Source organism: Alosa sapidissima, chromosome 8 (genome assembly GCF_018492685.1).
Source record: "Alosa sapidissima isolate fAloSap1 chromosome 8, fAloSap1.pri, whole genome shotgun sequence".
Lineage (NCBI taxonomy): Eukaryota > Metazoa > Chordata > Actinopteri > Clupeiformes > Clupeidae > Alosa > Alosa sapidissima.
Genome location: NC_055964.1, coordinates 16,604,477 through 16,620,453, shown reverse-complemented (window position 1 = coordinate 16,620,453; position 15,977 = coordinate 16,604,477). Strand labels below are relative to the sequence as shown.

Below are 15,977 nucleotides of genomic sequence, written 5' to 3'. Positions count from 1 at the left end.
GCTGGATTTGGGTGGAGGAGAGTGAGCGGATGACTGGATGGGTGTGGGGTTGGGGGGGGGGGGGGTAGGAGAGTTTGGGGATGGAGGGAGCGGAGCGGAGTGGAGTGGAGCGGGGTGGGCGAGCCTGGATGGGTTTATTTTTGTTTGAAGTCTAATCTGCCCAGGCTGATTAATGAGCCTGACGAGGGGAGTGACAGCGGCTCTGGCTGCGGCCGGGGTTGGTGGTTGAGGGCCGAGGGCTACCAGGTTTATTTGTACCTGGGGCTGAGGGCGAGAGGGAGCGCTCGGAGGGAGCGGGGGGACCGGGGGGGCGGGTGGGAGAGGGTGGGTGGGTGATGGTGGCTAGGGATGCCTGGATGTGTGTGCTCTGTTCAGGGACGGGGTGCTGACGGAGAGACCCTGACCTCCAGCCCCGCGCCAACAGCTTGACTCTATCAGCCGGACTCGCAAAGCGCACAAACACTTAAACGCTGCCGGGGATGGCCTGGGACTGGCCCGCACTCACACACACTCACATGCACATGCACACACACACATACACATACACACGCACACACACACACACACACACACACACACACACACACACACACACACACACATACATACACATACGTACACTTGCACACACACACACACGCGCACACTCACACATGCACACACACACACACACACACACACACACACACACACACACACACACACACACACACACACACACACACACACAGTCCACAACATGGTGGCTTGTTTGCCCAGCGTAAATGAATCCGCGCCTGGGCTTAGGAGGGATCCCTCAGGAGATCTGAGATGGCAGTCAGTTACCACGCCATGAGGGGGATCCCCCCCTCTGGCCGCTCTGCGCTGGACCCACGCCTCACCACCACACACACACGCACACACGCACACACGCGCACACGCACACGCACACGCACACGCACACGCACACGCACACGCACGCACACACCACCTATTAGTCTCTGTCACTGTGTCCGATGCTGTTTACAGTCTCCCACAGACTGACTTGGAGCTTTAAGGGCTTCTCAAGAGCAATATCTCGTCGGGAAAACAAGCGTTGTCATTGTTACTGAATATGGCATGTGTGTGATGAATGGTGTTTATGGACAGAGCTCAGGAGCGTCGGCGGGTCAGTCCCAGCCCGGTAAACAAGGCGGCCGGTGGGGTCAGGGTTCAGCTTTCCAGGGGCCAGCTAATGAGGACTTGCTCGAAAACCCGAACCCGGGCAGAGCAAGTCTGATGTCAACCTGGTCTCCAACCTTCATTTATTTTGTAAATAGAGAAGCGTATTTGTCATAAAGCTTTGTACACAGTGTAAGTGTTAAATTAATAAAATATTCTAGCAGTGTATTTTGATGTGTCAGTGTATGTGTGCGTGTTGATGTTTGTGCAGTATTTAACTTTGTCTGTGTGAATATACACATCTGTGTGTGATAACAAGCTTTGATTATGTATGTGTCAGGTTTTGGACAGCTCAACTCGAAACTCTGAATTAGGACTAAATATGTGTTGTCAAGTTTGGACTGCTGTGTGTGTATGTGTGTGTGTGTGTGTGTGTGTGTTCTGTAGGTGTGTGTATTTGCGTACTTGTGTGTTGGGTCAGGTCTCCAGAGCAGAGCATGCTCAGTGGGGGGGTGGGCCCTCACTGACCTCCTTGTCTCCACTGACAGGGCTCCTCTGCATTGCAGACCTGTCACTCAAGCTCGTGCACCAACAATGGCCGAAATTCCTCTCTGTTTGTTTGGTTAAGGACGGGGCTCTCACAAACGCAGCAACCCCTTTAAGCAACTTCACCCCTAAAAACACTGGACTCCACTCTGCAGCTCTGTTCCACGCACAAAAGGGGGTGAAGTCTCCCAGACCAAGTCAAAGAGAGCAGACCTGTTTGGCAGCATCAGGCTTTTAGACCTGTCTTTTTTTCCCTTCAATCTCTCTCTCCCTCTCTCGCTCTCTCTCTTTCTCTTCTTCTTATTCTTCGTCTCTGCCCTAAAATGGAACAAATGTGGCTAAATCCACCTTGAAACGCACTTAGCAGAACATGTCAACATGTCAAGGTGCGTTCTAGCGATATTCCGTGGCCTAATCCCAGCCCATTGAAAACTGACAGTCCGGCTCAAGGCCTATATTTACAGCGCCATTGTGGCTTCAGTCTGCCAGGCCTCCCAGAAACGCAGGGGCAAGATGAGACGCACGCTTGGTTACACAGACCCGGCGTTTGTGTCCAAAAAGCTCAGGGAGGAGTTACACATATCTGCCTTCAGTGTCTTGTGTAAACATTTGCAAAAAGAGAGAGAGAGAAGTGATGCTCGCATCAGCAAAAAAAAAAAAAGAGAGAAAAAGGACGAGACCAGTCGAGGATTAGCTCGGCGAAATGAATAGCGGCCAATTATGGTGCGGCTGCCGGGCCATGAGCGACTTCTTCAGAACTGTCACGGTGAGATGCCTGCAGGGCCTCTGCCGGGCCTGGGAAGGGTGGGGTCCTGGGGAGAAACACCAAGGAGGAGGAGGTGTGGGTGGTGAGTGGAGGCTGGTTAACCAATGAAGCAAGACGGTTTGACTCAAACAGTCTGGTGTTTTGTGGTCGCTGAACCAGCAGTGCTCTTACTATTGAAGAGTCCTGCTATTTCTTGTTACGTCATTGTAATATTGAACATTTGCATGTTATCCAACCAGTTTCAGTCTTTTTAATGCTTGCTTTGCATTAGTGTGAGCTGTCAGCCACAAGATTTCAATGCACACTGTAGTAATGTAGACAGAAAGTTTAAATCTTACATTGTTATTATTACAGCTTTAGTCGTATTGCATAATATTGTTGTGTATTTGCATTGCATAACTATGATCTAATGTTTTTTAATGCACACTGTGGTGATGCAGACAGAAGGAGGGGTTGAAGCTATACTTCGCTGTTTGATACAACTGTGCAGTATGGCCATTGTTACATGAGCTAATATCCATTTGATTTCATCCATGGAAGTGACTGCATCACTGTCATGCATTTGGGAAAACTGCTGACAATTCCTTGGTTCAAGCTCAGAATTTGAGTTTGAGAATTTGACTAATGACCAATGGGGTCTGGCCCTTGGACTCTTCAGGCCTAAAATGATCGCAGGGCCACCCTGAGGTCAAAGAGTGGGAAGTGGGCTTATCAGCAACAGATAAGAGGAGATACTGGACCTGTAATTCAGAGCATATGGTCTGCACGGGCCATTATCTTATAGAGCTGGGCTTCTGTGAGAAAATCAGCAGGCCACTGGAGGAGGACTCCTGGTTGTGAGGATTGGCTGTCTAGGCTGAACTTCTGAAAGCATTGTGCTACAGCCAAGAGAGAGGATGTTAAAAATGATGGCCTTGCTTTAAGTATCGTTGTAGCATAATGATGAGCTCATAAAACAGTGCTGGATGGTTGCTGTGCTTATCTGTTGACATGCTGTCAATGAGGATGCAGTGACTCTTCGGAAGTAAAAGCGGAGTTTGTTTTATGAAGCTGTTTAATGTGTACTACTCAATTTAGAGGTAATGGCCTCTCCCTCCAAAAAAACGACCATCTTATTGCCATTTCAAATGCCACACACCTTTCTGCGTAATAACTCACAGGGCTCCTTCTTTAGACTGGCAGAAATGAAAACAGAGTCTTATCCTCAAGTCTCACCTTCGATGCCCAGACACAAACAGCTATTTATATAGTGACACAAATCATGCTGTCAGACGAGGCCACACAGGACGCTAAGTTCTTCCTCATTACATTAGCCATGATTAACCAGATCATAATGACTCAATACCTTAGCGGGTGTTTTGGGTTAAGCAAGACACCAACAAAACATTTCTTAAGAAGATCAAGTCTATGCAAATTCATTTGATATAGTTGATGTTTTGTCCTATTTTGTTTTGGGTTGTTTTTATTAATTGTTCTTAGCAAAGGTTTGTTATTATTTTAGCTTAGTTTAGTATTATTTTAGTAACACTAACCAAACACAAAACCAAAACCCTTTAAAACAGATCCCTATGTACAAAACAAAGGATTCTCACGAACATGCAAAGTAAAGGCAAGGGCCATAATCTTGATGATGATAACCATCTTACACTGACAACATTGAAATGTTTTTTTTTTTTACACTATCATAAACCTCATCCTTTTGAAAATGCTGAGGAAAAGCACACTGCTTTCTCGTGTAGACAAGGTGTTAATCCAGCATGCTCTATTTCCTCTCTTGTTCCTAAATGTTTAACAAAGACCAGAGGCCTTGGAAGCCAACACCACTACAGATTCACCTCTTTGGCTAGGACCTTTTTTTCACGTTTCAGACTGCATGCTATTGGGGGGGCTGTTTCATGAAGCTGAGAGACTGCATGTTAGGACGGACTCCGTTGTGCGTGTTGAGCGTGATTAATGTTTCCTGTTTAGTGAGCCAGTACCAAGCACTGTATGTGTTGGAGTAAATTCAAAGGAAGAAAAACGTCACGCAGTGTGAGTTTGTGTGCGCATTTGTGTGCATGTCTACAGTATGTGTCCAAACATATGCTTTCTTAGATTCAAATCAGACTCGTAACCTGCTTGTCTTGTTTGTAGCTGCTCATTGGATGGTGATTTATGTCTTTGTTGTGGCTGTCTGCTCTCACAGAGATCACAGGAAGGGACGCCTCGCCAAGTATCAGTGATATATAGAGTTTGAAATGGAACACTAAAACACTAGCCTTCACTTAAACGTCTCAATGCTGCTCCTCCTTGATACCATTTTAAGCATGTAGAACCAAAATGGCAGGGTCAAGAACTCAAGAACCGTTCTATGCACACACAGCGATGTTTGTACAGCACTACATGCGGTAATTATCATGGCCCCAGCTCTTTATGTCGTATGCATGACAATTCAGGCCCATGTTGGATGGGTGATCATTATGTGGTAGAGCTCAAAGCAAAAGACGACCACTGCACTGAGACAAATGTGTATGTATCAAGAAAGAAAACATGACATTACAGATACTGTCAGGTTCCCACATATCCTGCATGTGAGTATGGCGAACAATTGTCCTTGACTTTGTCCATATGTGATCTTGACTGCATGAAAAGTGCAAGAGTGTTTCAAAGAGGACCCGATAAGAGGTAGTTCTTCTGACGCACAGCTCCTGGGAGGAACTCTTCCCAAGGAATGGCGCGACTATCCTCTCCCCCTCACACCACACCAGCCCGATCCAACAGTCCATCCACACCTTCTCTGAGTTCACTCCGCTCTCACCACGACCCTATCTTAAAGCCTCCCAAGAAAAACAACCGCAGAGATACTGTACCTGAATGCTCCAAATTTCAACACAGGCCTCTCACCCTTTCCATACGCATGTACATTCTTAGACTTGAAATGCCCCCCCACCATTATTTGAACCTGGGGCTCTTGCCAAACGTGCCTGTTGAGTGTGAGTCTGTACATTTTTGTGCTGGTGTCACTGTCTGTGCCATGGTGATGTCTCTACTCACACCTGCTGCTGCTAACACAGATGTTGTTGGTGGAGCTGATCTGTGCTGACTTGTGCTGTGCTGCTGAGATTTGCTTTGCCGGTGCTATGACAGAAGGGTCCAAGCCTCATTCTAATGCTGTTGAGTGCACACATTTGGCCATGAAAAACAATTTTCATCGGATTCACCCACAACCTTGAAATGCCTTAACACTTTAAAGTTGACTTGCTAAGGATAAATAGTGGTGTGCAAGGATTTGCTCGCAGTGTTGGCAGACAGAACGAAGTGCACACTTGAAACATTTCACAATTGTCTTGGAACAGCTTTGGCACTAGACTAAAGTGTAGCTTTACTTGACAACACTAGAAGTGAGTGTGTATGTCTTGTGTGAGTGCCCATTAAACACACTGATGTTCATTACTGCATCTGGATATCCATAAATAGGCTACTTCTAAACTCTAATTTAACATATTACAGTGGACACAACACATAACATTATTCAAAAATGACCTTAACAGATTTATTTTACTGAACATTGATGACTTTGATGAAAACAAAAACAAAAAAAAACAACAACATTATATGCATTCAAACACCACTTTGATCAGCTGTTCACAGTAATGCATCTTATTTCTTTATTCAGACCCAAGATCTGTTACCTTCCCTGGACAGTCTCTGATCACTCAGGTAACAGTCAGACTTTTGCTACTTAGCTAAGCACCTTCCCAATTTAGTGATGAGCTGTAAGGTGAGCAGAGTGTCCCCGTGCTAGGGGAGAGTGTGGGAGCGCTGGCGTTTCCTTCTCGCGTACTCCAGTCTGAGGGGGCACAATGGCGTCTGTCCCCTTCTCCACCCCTCCCAGACCCTGGGAGACCATAGTTGTCTCAGCCTGGCATTGTGCTTCAACGTGGGTAAGCTGAGAGGCTACCAATAATTCATGAGGGCACTGGGGATGGCACCTGACCAGGCCGGCACTGAAGACAATTTTTCACACCCCCTGCTGAGGGCTCACGATCCCACCAAGTCCATTTGCCATAATTGACTTACCCGGATGCCATCACCCACCTGCAAACCCATCTCATCACTGGTCTGATAGGGGGAAAAAATTGATTAGATTAGGTCAATGCTACATTGTACTGCTAAATTACTATGAGGCACAAAGGGGTTATTTTGAGTTTTAAGTCTTTAAAAGCCCAGATGCCCATGTCAAACCAAGATGTCTTCATGCCAAATTCCCATGTATTTTAACAAACACCTGTGGAATTGTATGCTTTATTGTTTCATTTTAGGACTACTAGGGAAAGGCACTCAGTAGCCATCACCCAGCTTAATCCAGGGCCCCCAAAGAGGTTTAAAATGCTCTGGTTTCATCTAATCTTTTTGCCTGTGCTCAGTCGAGCCTGAACCTCCCCTTTTCTATGATAGGAATGGACAAATAAAGGTTTCTCCTGCTTTATGAAAGAACACTGTGTGCGTTGTGGATTAGACCTTTCTTTCCCCCCTCTCAGTTCTCTATTAGGCTAAGGGGGGAAATGAACGATCGTCTGTGTGCAGTAGGTTTGTATTAGCCTGTAAGGATGTTTAGAGAGTTAAATATATATTTGAAGCACAAAATGAAAAATAACGCTAAGACCTATAGTACCTTATGAAAAGAACTATAGTAGCCTAATACTGATTTAGCGTTTTGCTAAACGCTTTTTTATTTTATTTTTTTATTAAAGAACTATACTCTATAGGCCTAATGTTATTTTTTCCTTTATATTAGGCCTGATTTCTATAGCCTAGGCCTTGTTCTATAGTAGGCCTAGTCTATTTCTGTGATGTTTTAATACCCCTATAATATCCGTGTCTCCTAGTGTTCGTACAGTACAGTCTTATAATAGGCTACTTCTATGTCCAAAAATACTGTAATATTCCAATAATAGGCCTAGCCTACCCATCTATACCAGCCTGCTCATAGGCTACGATTGCTACAACATTTTGTCCTAGGCTGTAGACTAAAATTAATCCCTATAGCCTATTTCTTTTTCGTAATGGGTCGTTAGACAGTCAAAATGCGCAACTCTCTCTAAGGTTTCATCCAAAAAATCTTGAGATGCTCCTTCAGCATGATGCGAATTTCTGGATACTCAGATTACTCCATAGGCTGCTCCGTGTGTGTGAGTGAACTTGAAAAAAAAATCAGGCACCGCTATGGGCAGCCCTAGAAACTCTCGGGTCTTTCAAGTTCAACGGCGCATGTTTTTCTTCACGGGTCTTCCATTCAGGTATAGTTTCCAGCTTATGCTGTGTTATATTAGCTTCTGAAAGGTCCGTCTGTAGTTTGATTATGTAAAGTCACAATTGGCAAATATTTGTGCTTATTCCTTTTCTTGTCGCCTTCTTGTCAAAGCCTGTGTTTTTGTCTCTGTGTTTGTGTTCCCTGTAGTGGGATACACTTAACGTTACCGAAAGAATGTTTTGAAAGAAGTTGTGTGGAGTCCAGTAAAGTTCTGTAGTGTTTACTTCTAGTGCGATCGCGATTAAGTAGGCTAGTTTCCCAGAAGACCTTTTATGTTTGCAAAATGCTTAGCCCATCTCAGTTAACATTTGTTTTTATAAGATAAACGTAATGCAGAAAAGTGGGTTCAGCAGTGGTCTACGTCACGATCAATACGATTAGGGTTTGCTCCATGCATTGCATTACATTTCATACGTTCTCCGCATTATTTAATGTGTCATAATTGTCGTGGTACCAAGGGTAGCCTGCCTCGGGCTGTCAAATAGTCTAGCCTCCTCCTTCAGGTGTTTAGGTAAAGCACCAAGGAAGGAAACTGGCGTTGATGCTAACAGATAAGGGACAGGTAGGCCTACCTGTTGGTCCTCGACCTTTGTTAGTAATCACCGGTAAGCCCCAGCTAGATCAGGGTTGAAGTGACAAAGTGCTCCATCAGTGAACTTCTCTGACAGACGCTCTGCATTCAGCCCTTATCTTTGGCGGCCGAACTCAGCATTCACGCCATTGACAGGAACAATACAGCCTCTTCCCCCCTCTGACAGTGTGAGTGACAGTGGGTGTTGGTGCACTTGGGTCTGACTTCACCCTCTATATCTTCCACAGGAGTGTTTTTCCAGCCTAGATTGCCAACCACCTCACCCCCTCCCCCCTTACCCGTGTTTGACTGCACAATAAAGGGTGGGAGTCCTGTGCACTTCCTACGTTGTTTATTTAACTGGCCTTTTTTTTTTTTATAATGGAGCACCTTTTCCATTCAGCACTTCTCTTTCCTCTGTAAGCGAATCTAAAGCCTGCTGAGTGGCTGGATTGGGGGTCCCCTGCTCACCAGAATAGTTTGAAGACGGAAAACAAAAAAGGCAGACTAATGATGTGTACGCTGTGTTGCCCCCAGTGAGGTGGAAAGGCTCCGTTTGAATGGAGAGAAGCAAAGGCCAAAACAAGATAAGAATGTTTCGATAAAGTCAGAAGAATGACTTAATCGCTTAAATATGGTTGCATGGCACAGAGGAGTAACCTAAGGGCCGGCCCTTTAGCAAGCTTGTCCAAAAGAAATTCTGTGTGAGTCTGTGAGTCTATTGAATAGACTATAAGCTTGTATTATTATTCCGCTATGAACAGATGCATTGTGTAATTTTTTTCTTTCCCATGCACAAATCAGGGAAAGGTATTTCTCTGATGCCGTTGTGCTATATTATGCAGCGGCTCCACAAAGGATGAGGCACAGTCTGTGGTTTCTATGGCCACCTCTCTGTGATCTCTGTGTCTTCGGCTTATTTATGAATGGCAAAAAATGAGAGCGGGAGGAGGGAGGCTGCGCGGGCCCGGGGCAGAGGCGGCCTCACGGCTCAGGTGGGTAGCTGCCTATTACACGATACCAGCTCCGCCAAGCCAGCGAAGGAATGCGGACGGCCTATTCCCAATCTTTGAAGCCCACATTAAAATGACCGGTCTCCTCAATCCCCGTCTCATATAAGCAGCAAACCATGGGGCACAGATAGTGGCTTCGTTTGATCTGAAGGTCGCCAGCCCCTTGCCGCTGTTGAAAGATACCTGGCCAGTGAGGCTGGCCCTTATTTAATAACATGAAGGGGAAGCGAACTCTCCCTCTCATAATTAGGCCTAATTACCAAGGAGGTGTTGACAGACGGGCCGAGACGAGACAAACTGGCTTTATCCAAAGACTTAGAGTCAGATTACCAGAGCTGTCTTATCTATTACAGAGGGAGTAGAAACCTCAATCTTCTCTCTCTTCCCCTCTTTTTCTCTCTCTCTCTGTACCCTTTTCTATCATTCCCTCTTCTGACTTGTCTTGCGGCCCATGTGATGACTTGTCATGCAGTGGCTGAAATTATGAGATTCACTGAGTCATGCTTACCCCATCACATCACAGATATGAGGGAGCTCTGACATTTAACGTTGTATTCACTGAACGAGCATATGATGTTATTTGTTTTGAAAAGATCATTTTCAAAAGTCATTTTCACCGTTCTTGCATCGGACGTGTGTGCCTCATTGTCTTACATTTTAGGAGGGGCTAAACATTTTAGCATTGCTAAGGCATCCCACCAAATGACAATTGCTGCATACACTCCAGGCTTAAGTGAATCACTTGTGTGTTGTCAAGCAGATGATCACTGTTACTTGACAAGCCTGGTATTTACTCAGGCTGTTTGTTTTGCCGCATCTTTGGCACGGCGTAGGACAATGGCAGGGTCTGCTCAGAGCGTGTGATCGACAGTGTGTCTCCGGCTTGTTTTGTTTGTCTCTTTAGGCGCATTGTTGTTTTGGCTCAGTGTTTGTGTTTGTGTGAGGAAGACCGCTCCTAGAGACTTGAGGGATGCTAGAGGAGGTGTGCATGCATGATTACAATGTTATGTGCAGACACCTCCACCCTTGTGAATGGTGCCCTCTCCCCTTCGTGTTCATTATAATCCCCTATTTCTCTTTGTGTCGGATTGACAGGAGGTGAGTAAAAAGTGTTGTGTTATAATAAAGTTTTGCCAGTTTAAGGGTGTAACCGCATAAGCTACCTGTGTGGTGTTTTAACCTACAATGGTTAGGGAATTTTTCAAATCCAAAAACTGTCGTTAGTAAAGAAAAAAGCCTCCCATGATGTCCAAAACTGGAATGAAATAGTAAGAGCAATGGTATTGTGTAGCAATGTTGTCATGGCAGCTTGCTATTTTAGTTGTTAGCGATGCAGTTACGATCATTGCTGCAGAGGGAGAAATTTCATTGAAATTTCCTTGAGTAAAACTATTTGCACTGATTTAGTGTCCTTCATTGCCCTATATGGGGACTGGAAAGTGGTTGTTCATGAACAGTTAGAGATCTTAATTACTACTACCAACCGCTTGTCATTCATTTGAAACCATTTTGATTGCCTTTAAGAACCTGACTCTTTATTGATCATTTTGAAGCTGCTTGAAAGGTCCACCTGTTTATTGATTATGTAAAGCAGTTGTGATTGCTTTCTCTCTCTCTTTAAGGCCCTCCATTGATTAGGGACTGTAACTCAAGCCGTTTTTTAACTGCCCGTTTACTCTGGTCGCCTGTCTCTGGGCCGCCTGATTGGGATCTGATGGTCACGGCTGCTGGAGGTTGGACAGCCATTCATTTGGCCCTGGGGGCTTTTGTGACAGTGACTGCCGCTATAATGGGGTGGATGGAGAGCGGGAGAGAGGACACAGCGTGACTGCGCTCTTTGTGAGGGGTCAGACTGAGAGGGCAGCACGGTTCCAGTCTCTTAATTAGGCAGGTAGGGCAGCGGGGAACCGTCTCCGCTTGACGGATTAACATGGACAATTTAACCACTAACCCTCCAAACTGGGTCCATTCCAAAATACCACAGGCTTGGGTTTCACCTGAAGGGCCTGGAGTCATCGTTAGGAAGATGGTACAAGGAGGAGATTGATAGTCTTCATTGGCTATCTCTGTCGGCAGATTTACAGTGCTTGTAAAATTTGGAAAGACACGGCCATTGGCACAAAAACTCAGGGACAACATAACCTACTTTCCTTTTTGGTGATTGTTTAGCCTATGTGCGTGTGAGTGTGCGTGTGAGGGTGTTCTGTTGTATGCCATATCAAGACTGAAAGTCAACAACTATGTAATTTGACATTGACACATAATTTCCTCCTGCATATTTGTGGTTGGCTCTATTTCCAGTACAGCCCTGTCTACAGCCAACACATAAAAAAAGTTATGCGCTTCTGCCTTGTGAAAAACCTGCCCTTGATGACATTTTTTAATATATATATATGTATAAAAGGGTGAAACCTGTTGTGTTTACAGTAATTAAGCTGTCTGCCGTTGTGATTTGTGCCTTATTGAGTAAGAGGTCTTATCGTATGGAAGGAAAAATAAAAAAGTAATTCTCTCCATGGCCCAAAGGCCTTATTTATATGACATACAGCGAATCCCCAGATGTTAAAGGTAGTCATGTTTAAATGTGGTGAAATGATTCGTGGGGAGCGAGTGTTCAAGGATTTTAGAGGGTGGAGAAAAATGACTGTCTGTTCAGGTTGTTTTTATTACGACAGATGAAGATGAATGTGGAAGGCTGGTATAGCGCTTGATTAGCCAGCTCGTTAGCCTGCCTTCAGTCCTCGCTATGGGCTGAGATGCTAATGAAGGCTATGTGCAGGAATCCACACCGTAAACACAAACGCCATGTCTCAGGTCAAATGCTGAGGGGATTAGATTTGTTCTTTTTTTTATACTTTTTAAAATTGGATACATTAGGCCAAATTGCTCTTAATGGCCAAAGCCAAAGCAACTCAAAAAAGATTATAATCTATAAGATTGAGACTGATGAAGAAAATGGACCCAGACTCAACTTGACCTTACACTATCATTTTCTGTTCCGTCATTAATCTGCTAACGCATGCTAACAGTTCAGTGCCAGAGGGAGTTTTGTAACCCACCTGTGACAAATTCTTTGTGCTTTTTTTTGTTTTGCTCTCAGGCTGAGCACATGACATTTGGGTGGGGTCGTCAGTGGGTGCGTACATGATGGCCAGACCTCCGCCGGACCCCCAGTACATCCTGAGGGGGGTGGGGGCCGCTGTGAACACCCTCTACTTCAGCTGCAACAGGCCAGACCCCCCTCTTCTGTTCTCCGGGTGAGTGGTGGGTTTGGTTGGCTAGCTGGCTGGTGAGATGCATTTCAAATGAGCAAATGAGCTATTACTGCAATTCGCCGAATAGAAGCAGTCTCTGACTTTTCTAGATAAATGATGCAAAGGGATCCAAAGCATACACTTGCACACATGGGTTTTAAACAAAAATACTGCCAAAAAGTTCTGCCACCTCAATTATCCAAATGTGGCGTCCTTTCTCGCCCTCTCAATGAAAGCCATGATATCATTACAACATTTCAAATGAGTTCTCTCTGTCATCACCTCCATCGTTCCCCATTGTTGGATGATTGGCAGGGAAAAATCAAAACAACAAGTGACGTGCTCTCCTCAAATGCTCGTTTCCAGACTCTAACCCTATCACAACCTGTGCTGTGTAGACATATGTTGGACATAGCGATCCTATATAACAGTTTACTGCTCACTAGTTGTTTATTTTGTCCATAGCTCAACAAAAGGGGCTGTGCACATATGGAACCTGAACACAAGAAGGCCTGAGAAAGTTCTAGAAGGCCACGGGGGCTCCTCCGTCATCTGGGTGAACACTCTGAGCAGAGAAACTGTCCTCAGGTAAGGAAAACTCTTCATCAGGGAAACTCAATAAGGCTTCATCAGTCTCGCTCCACTTGCTTGCCTAATGGTAGAAGAGGGAGAAAACTATCTGGCAGATGAGGGGGAAAAAAAACAGCAGTCAGTCACAAATTAGAGTGCATCTGTTTTGAAGTCAGGTTTGGAATGTGTAAGGTTGCCTGGTTTACAGTCTTTGTAAATGAGTTGCACCTCTGTCCAAAAGTTTGAAATCACCCATAAAATTACATATTTCCAAGGAAAACTCATTATTATCCATCAAATAAGGTACAAAAGTAATTGAAATACACTGCATGTGATTGTGGTTGTGTAAGTGTACGTGTGTATGTTTTAAGGGTTGCAATGTACACTACCGGTCAAAAGTAAGGGTCACTCTATAATGGAATGGAATGGAAATTTCTAAGTGACTCCAAACTTTTGACCGATAGTGTATGTCTTGGAAATCAGGACAGGAATATACATGTGGGCCTGGTTTTACAGTCTTTGTACATTACACATGTATGTCAACGCTCTGTCTGTTAAGTTTACGAGTGTGTGTGTGTGTGTGTGTGTGTGTTCGTGCATGTGAAGTCAGGGCAGGGACATGCGCGTGTGCCTGTGGCCGCTATCTGAAGGCCGTGGCGGTGAGGTCTGCGACTCCCTCTACACGGGCAGTGTGGGCTTCTGCCAGTGTTCTCTGCTGAGCAGGGGGCCCAGCAGCAGTCTGCTGGCATACGCCTCGGAGCAGATGGAGGAGGTAAGCAGGAGGAAGCGGACAGCTCATGCCCATCATGACTGATGGTAATAATGATGTGTGTGTGCTGTAGCAGTCTGTAGGCCCGTGCCCTCAAAAAAAGTCTTGCACACCTGCGAATGACTGAAGCTATAATCGCTGTCCATAAAACAACAACATTCTGGATTTCTCTGCTGTCGGCACAGGCAGAGATTCAAGAATAATAGAACAGGTCTGTTCTGTAGTATTTTATGGTTTTACATTAATGAGAAGAGAGAATGTTTCATCAAATGACAATATTTAATACAGAAATTCCAATTCAGTAGCATGTGAACGAAAAGATACTTTTACATTTATTTGCAAAATCCAATGAAATTTATGCACGTAAATTCAACAATGAATTCCTTAAACAATTATCCTTATTCAGTAGATGGCAGCTTGCAGGTGTGCAGTAGTTATGCACAGAAGTGTGTTGTGCAGTTAGTAGAAGAGAAGGATAATGTTCATCACAGTTAAATAAATAAAAGATTATGTGAGGGAGGGCATGGCATTGCCCTTGGCCTACACTTCTGGACATATTGAGAAGATAAATGTTTGGTGATGCCTGTCATCTCTCTCATTATGAGAAATTTAATTTAATGCAGAAGGCAGACATGGTGGAGTCCTCATTACCTTTTGGGATCTGACTGTCTAAGCTGGTGGTGTCAGCCAGTCTGCTGAGAGAGAATGAAGTGTCTCTTCTCTGTAGTGGCCAGGGAGGAAAGGTGAGGCGACGGGGGTGGAGGTGAGATTAAGAGGCTCCGCGGCTGATTGGTCATCCCCATCCCATGCCCAGTGAAGCGGAGAAGAGAGCCAAGCGCCAGCACTCACACACACCCCCCCCCCGGGGTGCCTTCACTGCCCTCCAGATTTGTGTTACACCGCCTTGCTCTGCCTCTGCCCCACATGAAAGCGCCGGGCTGGTCACTCGACCCAGCTCAGGTTAACCCAGCACAGAGAGAGACAGAGACAGAGAGACAGGCAAGCGGGGAGGCAGGCAGGCCAGAGTACAGGGTGTCTGGGTGCCGTGAGCCTTCAGTCACGCCATGGCGGTTCCTCCATCTCCACCCAGCCAATTCAGCTCCCACACACCTGAGGCTCTGAAACACAACCACCCTCGAAATTAGGGTGTTGCTTCATACCCTGATGGGCTCCATGATAAAAACCTTTGGAGGTTACTATTAGAAATCCTCAGATTAAGTGATTGTTACATATTAGCTTTATTGAAATCAATGAGCATTGTTCATTAAACAATAATTGAACAAAAACATGCATAGTCTTTGCAATCAGTGGAATTTTTCCCAAAATGTTTTACTTTGAAGGTAATGGTCAGTGTTTTTAAATTTATAAAATTTATACCTGTTCCTGACCATGGGTATGGTGGCCATTGTTAGTGAAATATCAATCAAATATTTATGTGACTTTGAGACTAAGTGGCATAACTGGATTTTGATCAACTAGCTTTAAAAAACCATTATATATCAATACACGTAAAAGTATTTTTACATTTTGCAGACAATACAAAAATATATTTACAAAAATATGTGATAAGTGACTTTACTTTTCTTATAATTACCTCCGCCAAGAAGATTATGTTTTTATCCTTGCTGCATTCACTGGGCACCTATACAAATATGGTTTGGCTTTCCAAAATGTATGGGTTCTTCTTGGCCCATGCTACACTGCATAATCCTGCCAACAAACAAACCAATCAACAACAAAAAATTAGCATGGGTCAAAAAAACATAATGTTCTGGTGAAAGGTTACAGATCCAATTGCCACCTGTTCCTCAGCCTTCACCCCTCTGCAGCCTGTACCTATGCAGTCATTTACTTACTTAAGGATTATGGCATAAGTGAGGGTGGGGTTGGTAAAGGATATACCCATTACTGTGGTTCGGGCCTTAGGCCCAAGGCCGGAGGCTTAGTGCTGCTGGTAACCACAGCTGTGGGTATATCCTTTGGACTGTGCAATTCACTATTCCAACCAATCAGAAGCAGGAGCACAAAAAGAGGGGAGTAATTTGATTCACTGAT

The 15,977-nt window shown here is 44.9% G+C and overlaps 1 protein-coding gene across 6 annotated transcripts in view; it reads left to right on the top strand.

Moving 5' to 3' along the window:
• The window catches only part of gnb1l (guanine nucleotide binding protein (G protein), beta polypeptide 1-like), a 32,799-nt gene that overhangs the window by 1,705 nt on the left and 15,117 nt on the right, over window positions 1-15,977 (top strand). The window contains exons 1-4 of one of the 6 annotated variants that reach the window (XM_042099971.1): window positions 7,663-7,731; window positions 12,430-12,586; window positions 13,049-13,171; window positions 13,760-13,925. In XM_042099971.1, coding sequence (XP_041955905.1) covers window positions 12,474-12,586; window positions 13,049-13,171; window positions 13,760-13,925 — 402 coding nt within the window. In that variant the 5' untranslated portion in view covers window positions 7,663-7,731; window positions 12,430-12,473. Of the gene's footprint in view, window positions 1-7,662; window positions 7,732-7,796; window positions 8,308-8,678; window positions 10,428-10,506; window positions 11,217-11,250; window positions 11,487-12,429; window positions 12,587-13,048; window positions 13,172-13,759; window positions 13,926-15,977 lie in introns of those variants that run through there. The other 5 variants (XM_042099978.1, XM_042099974.1, XM_042099972.1 and 2 more) reach the window with 5 other exon arrangements.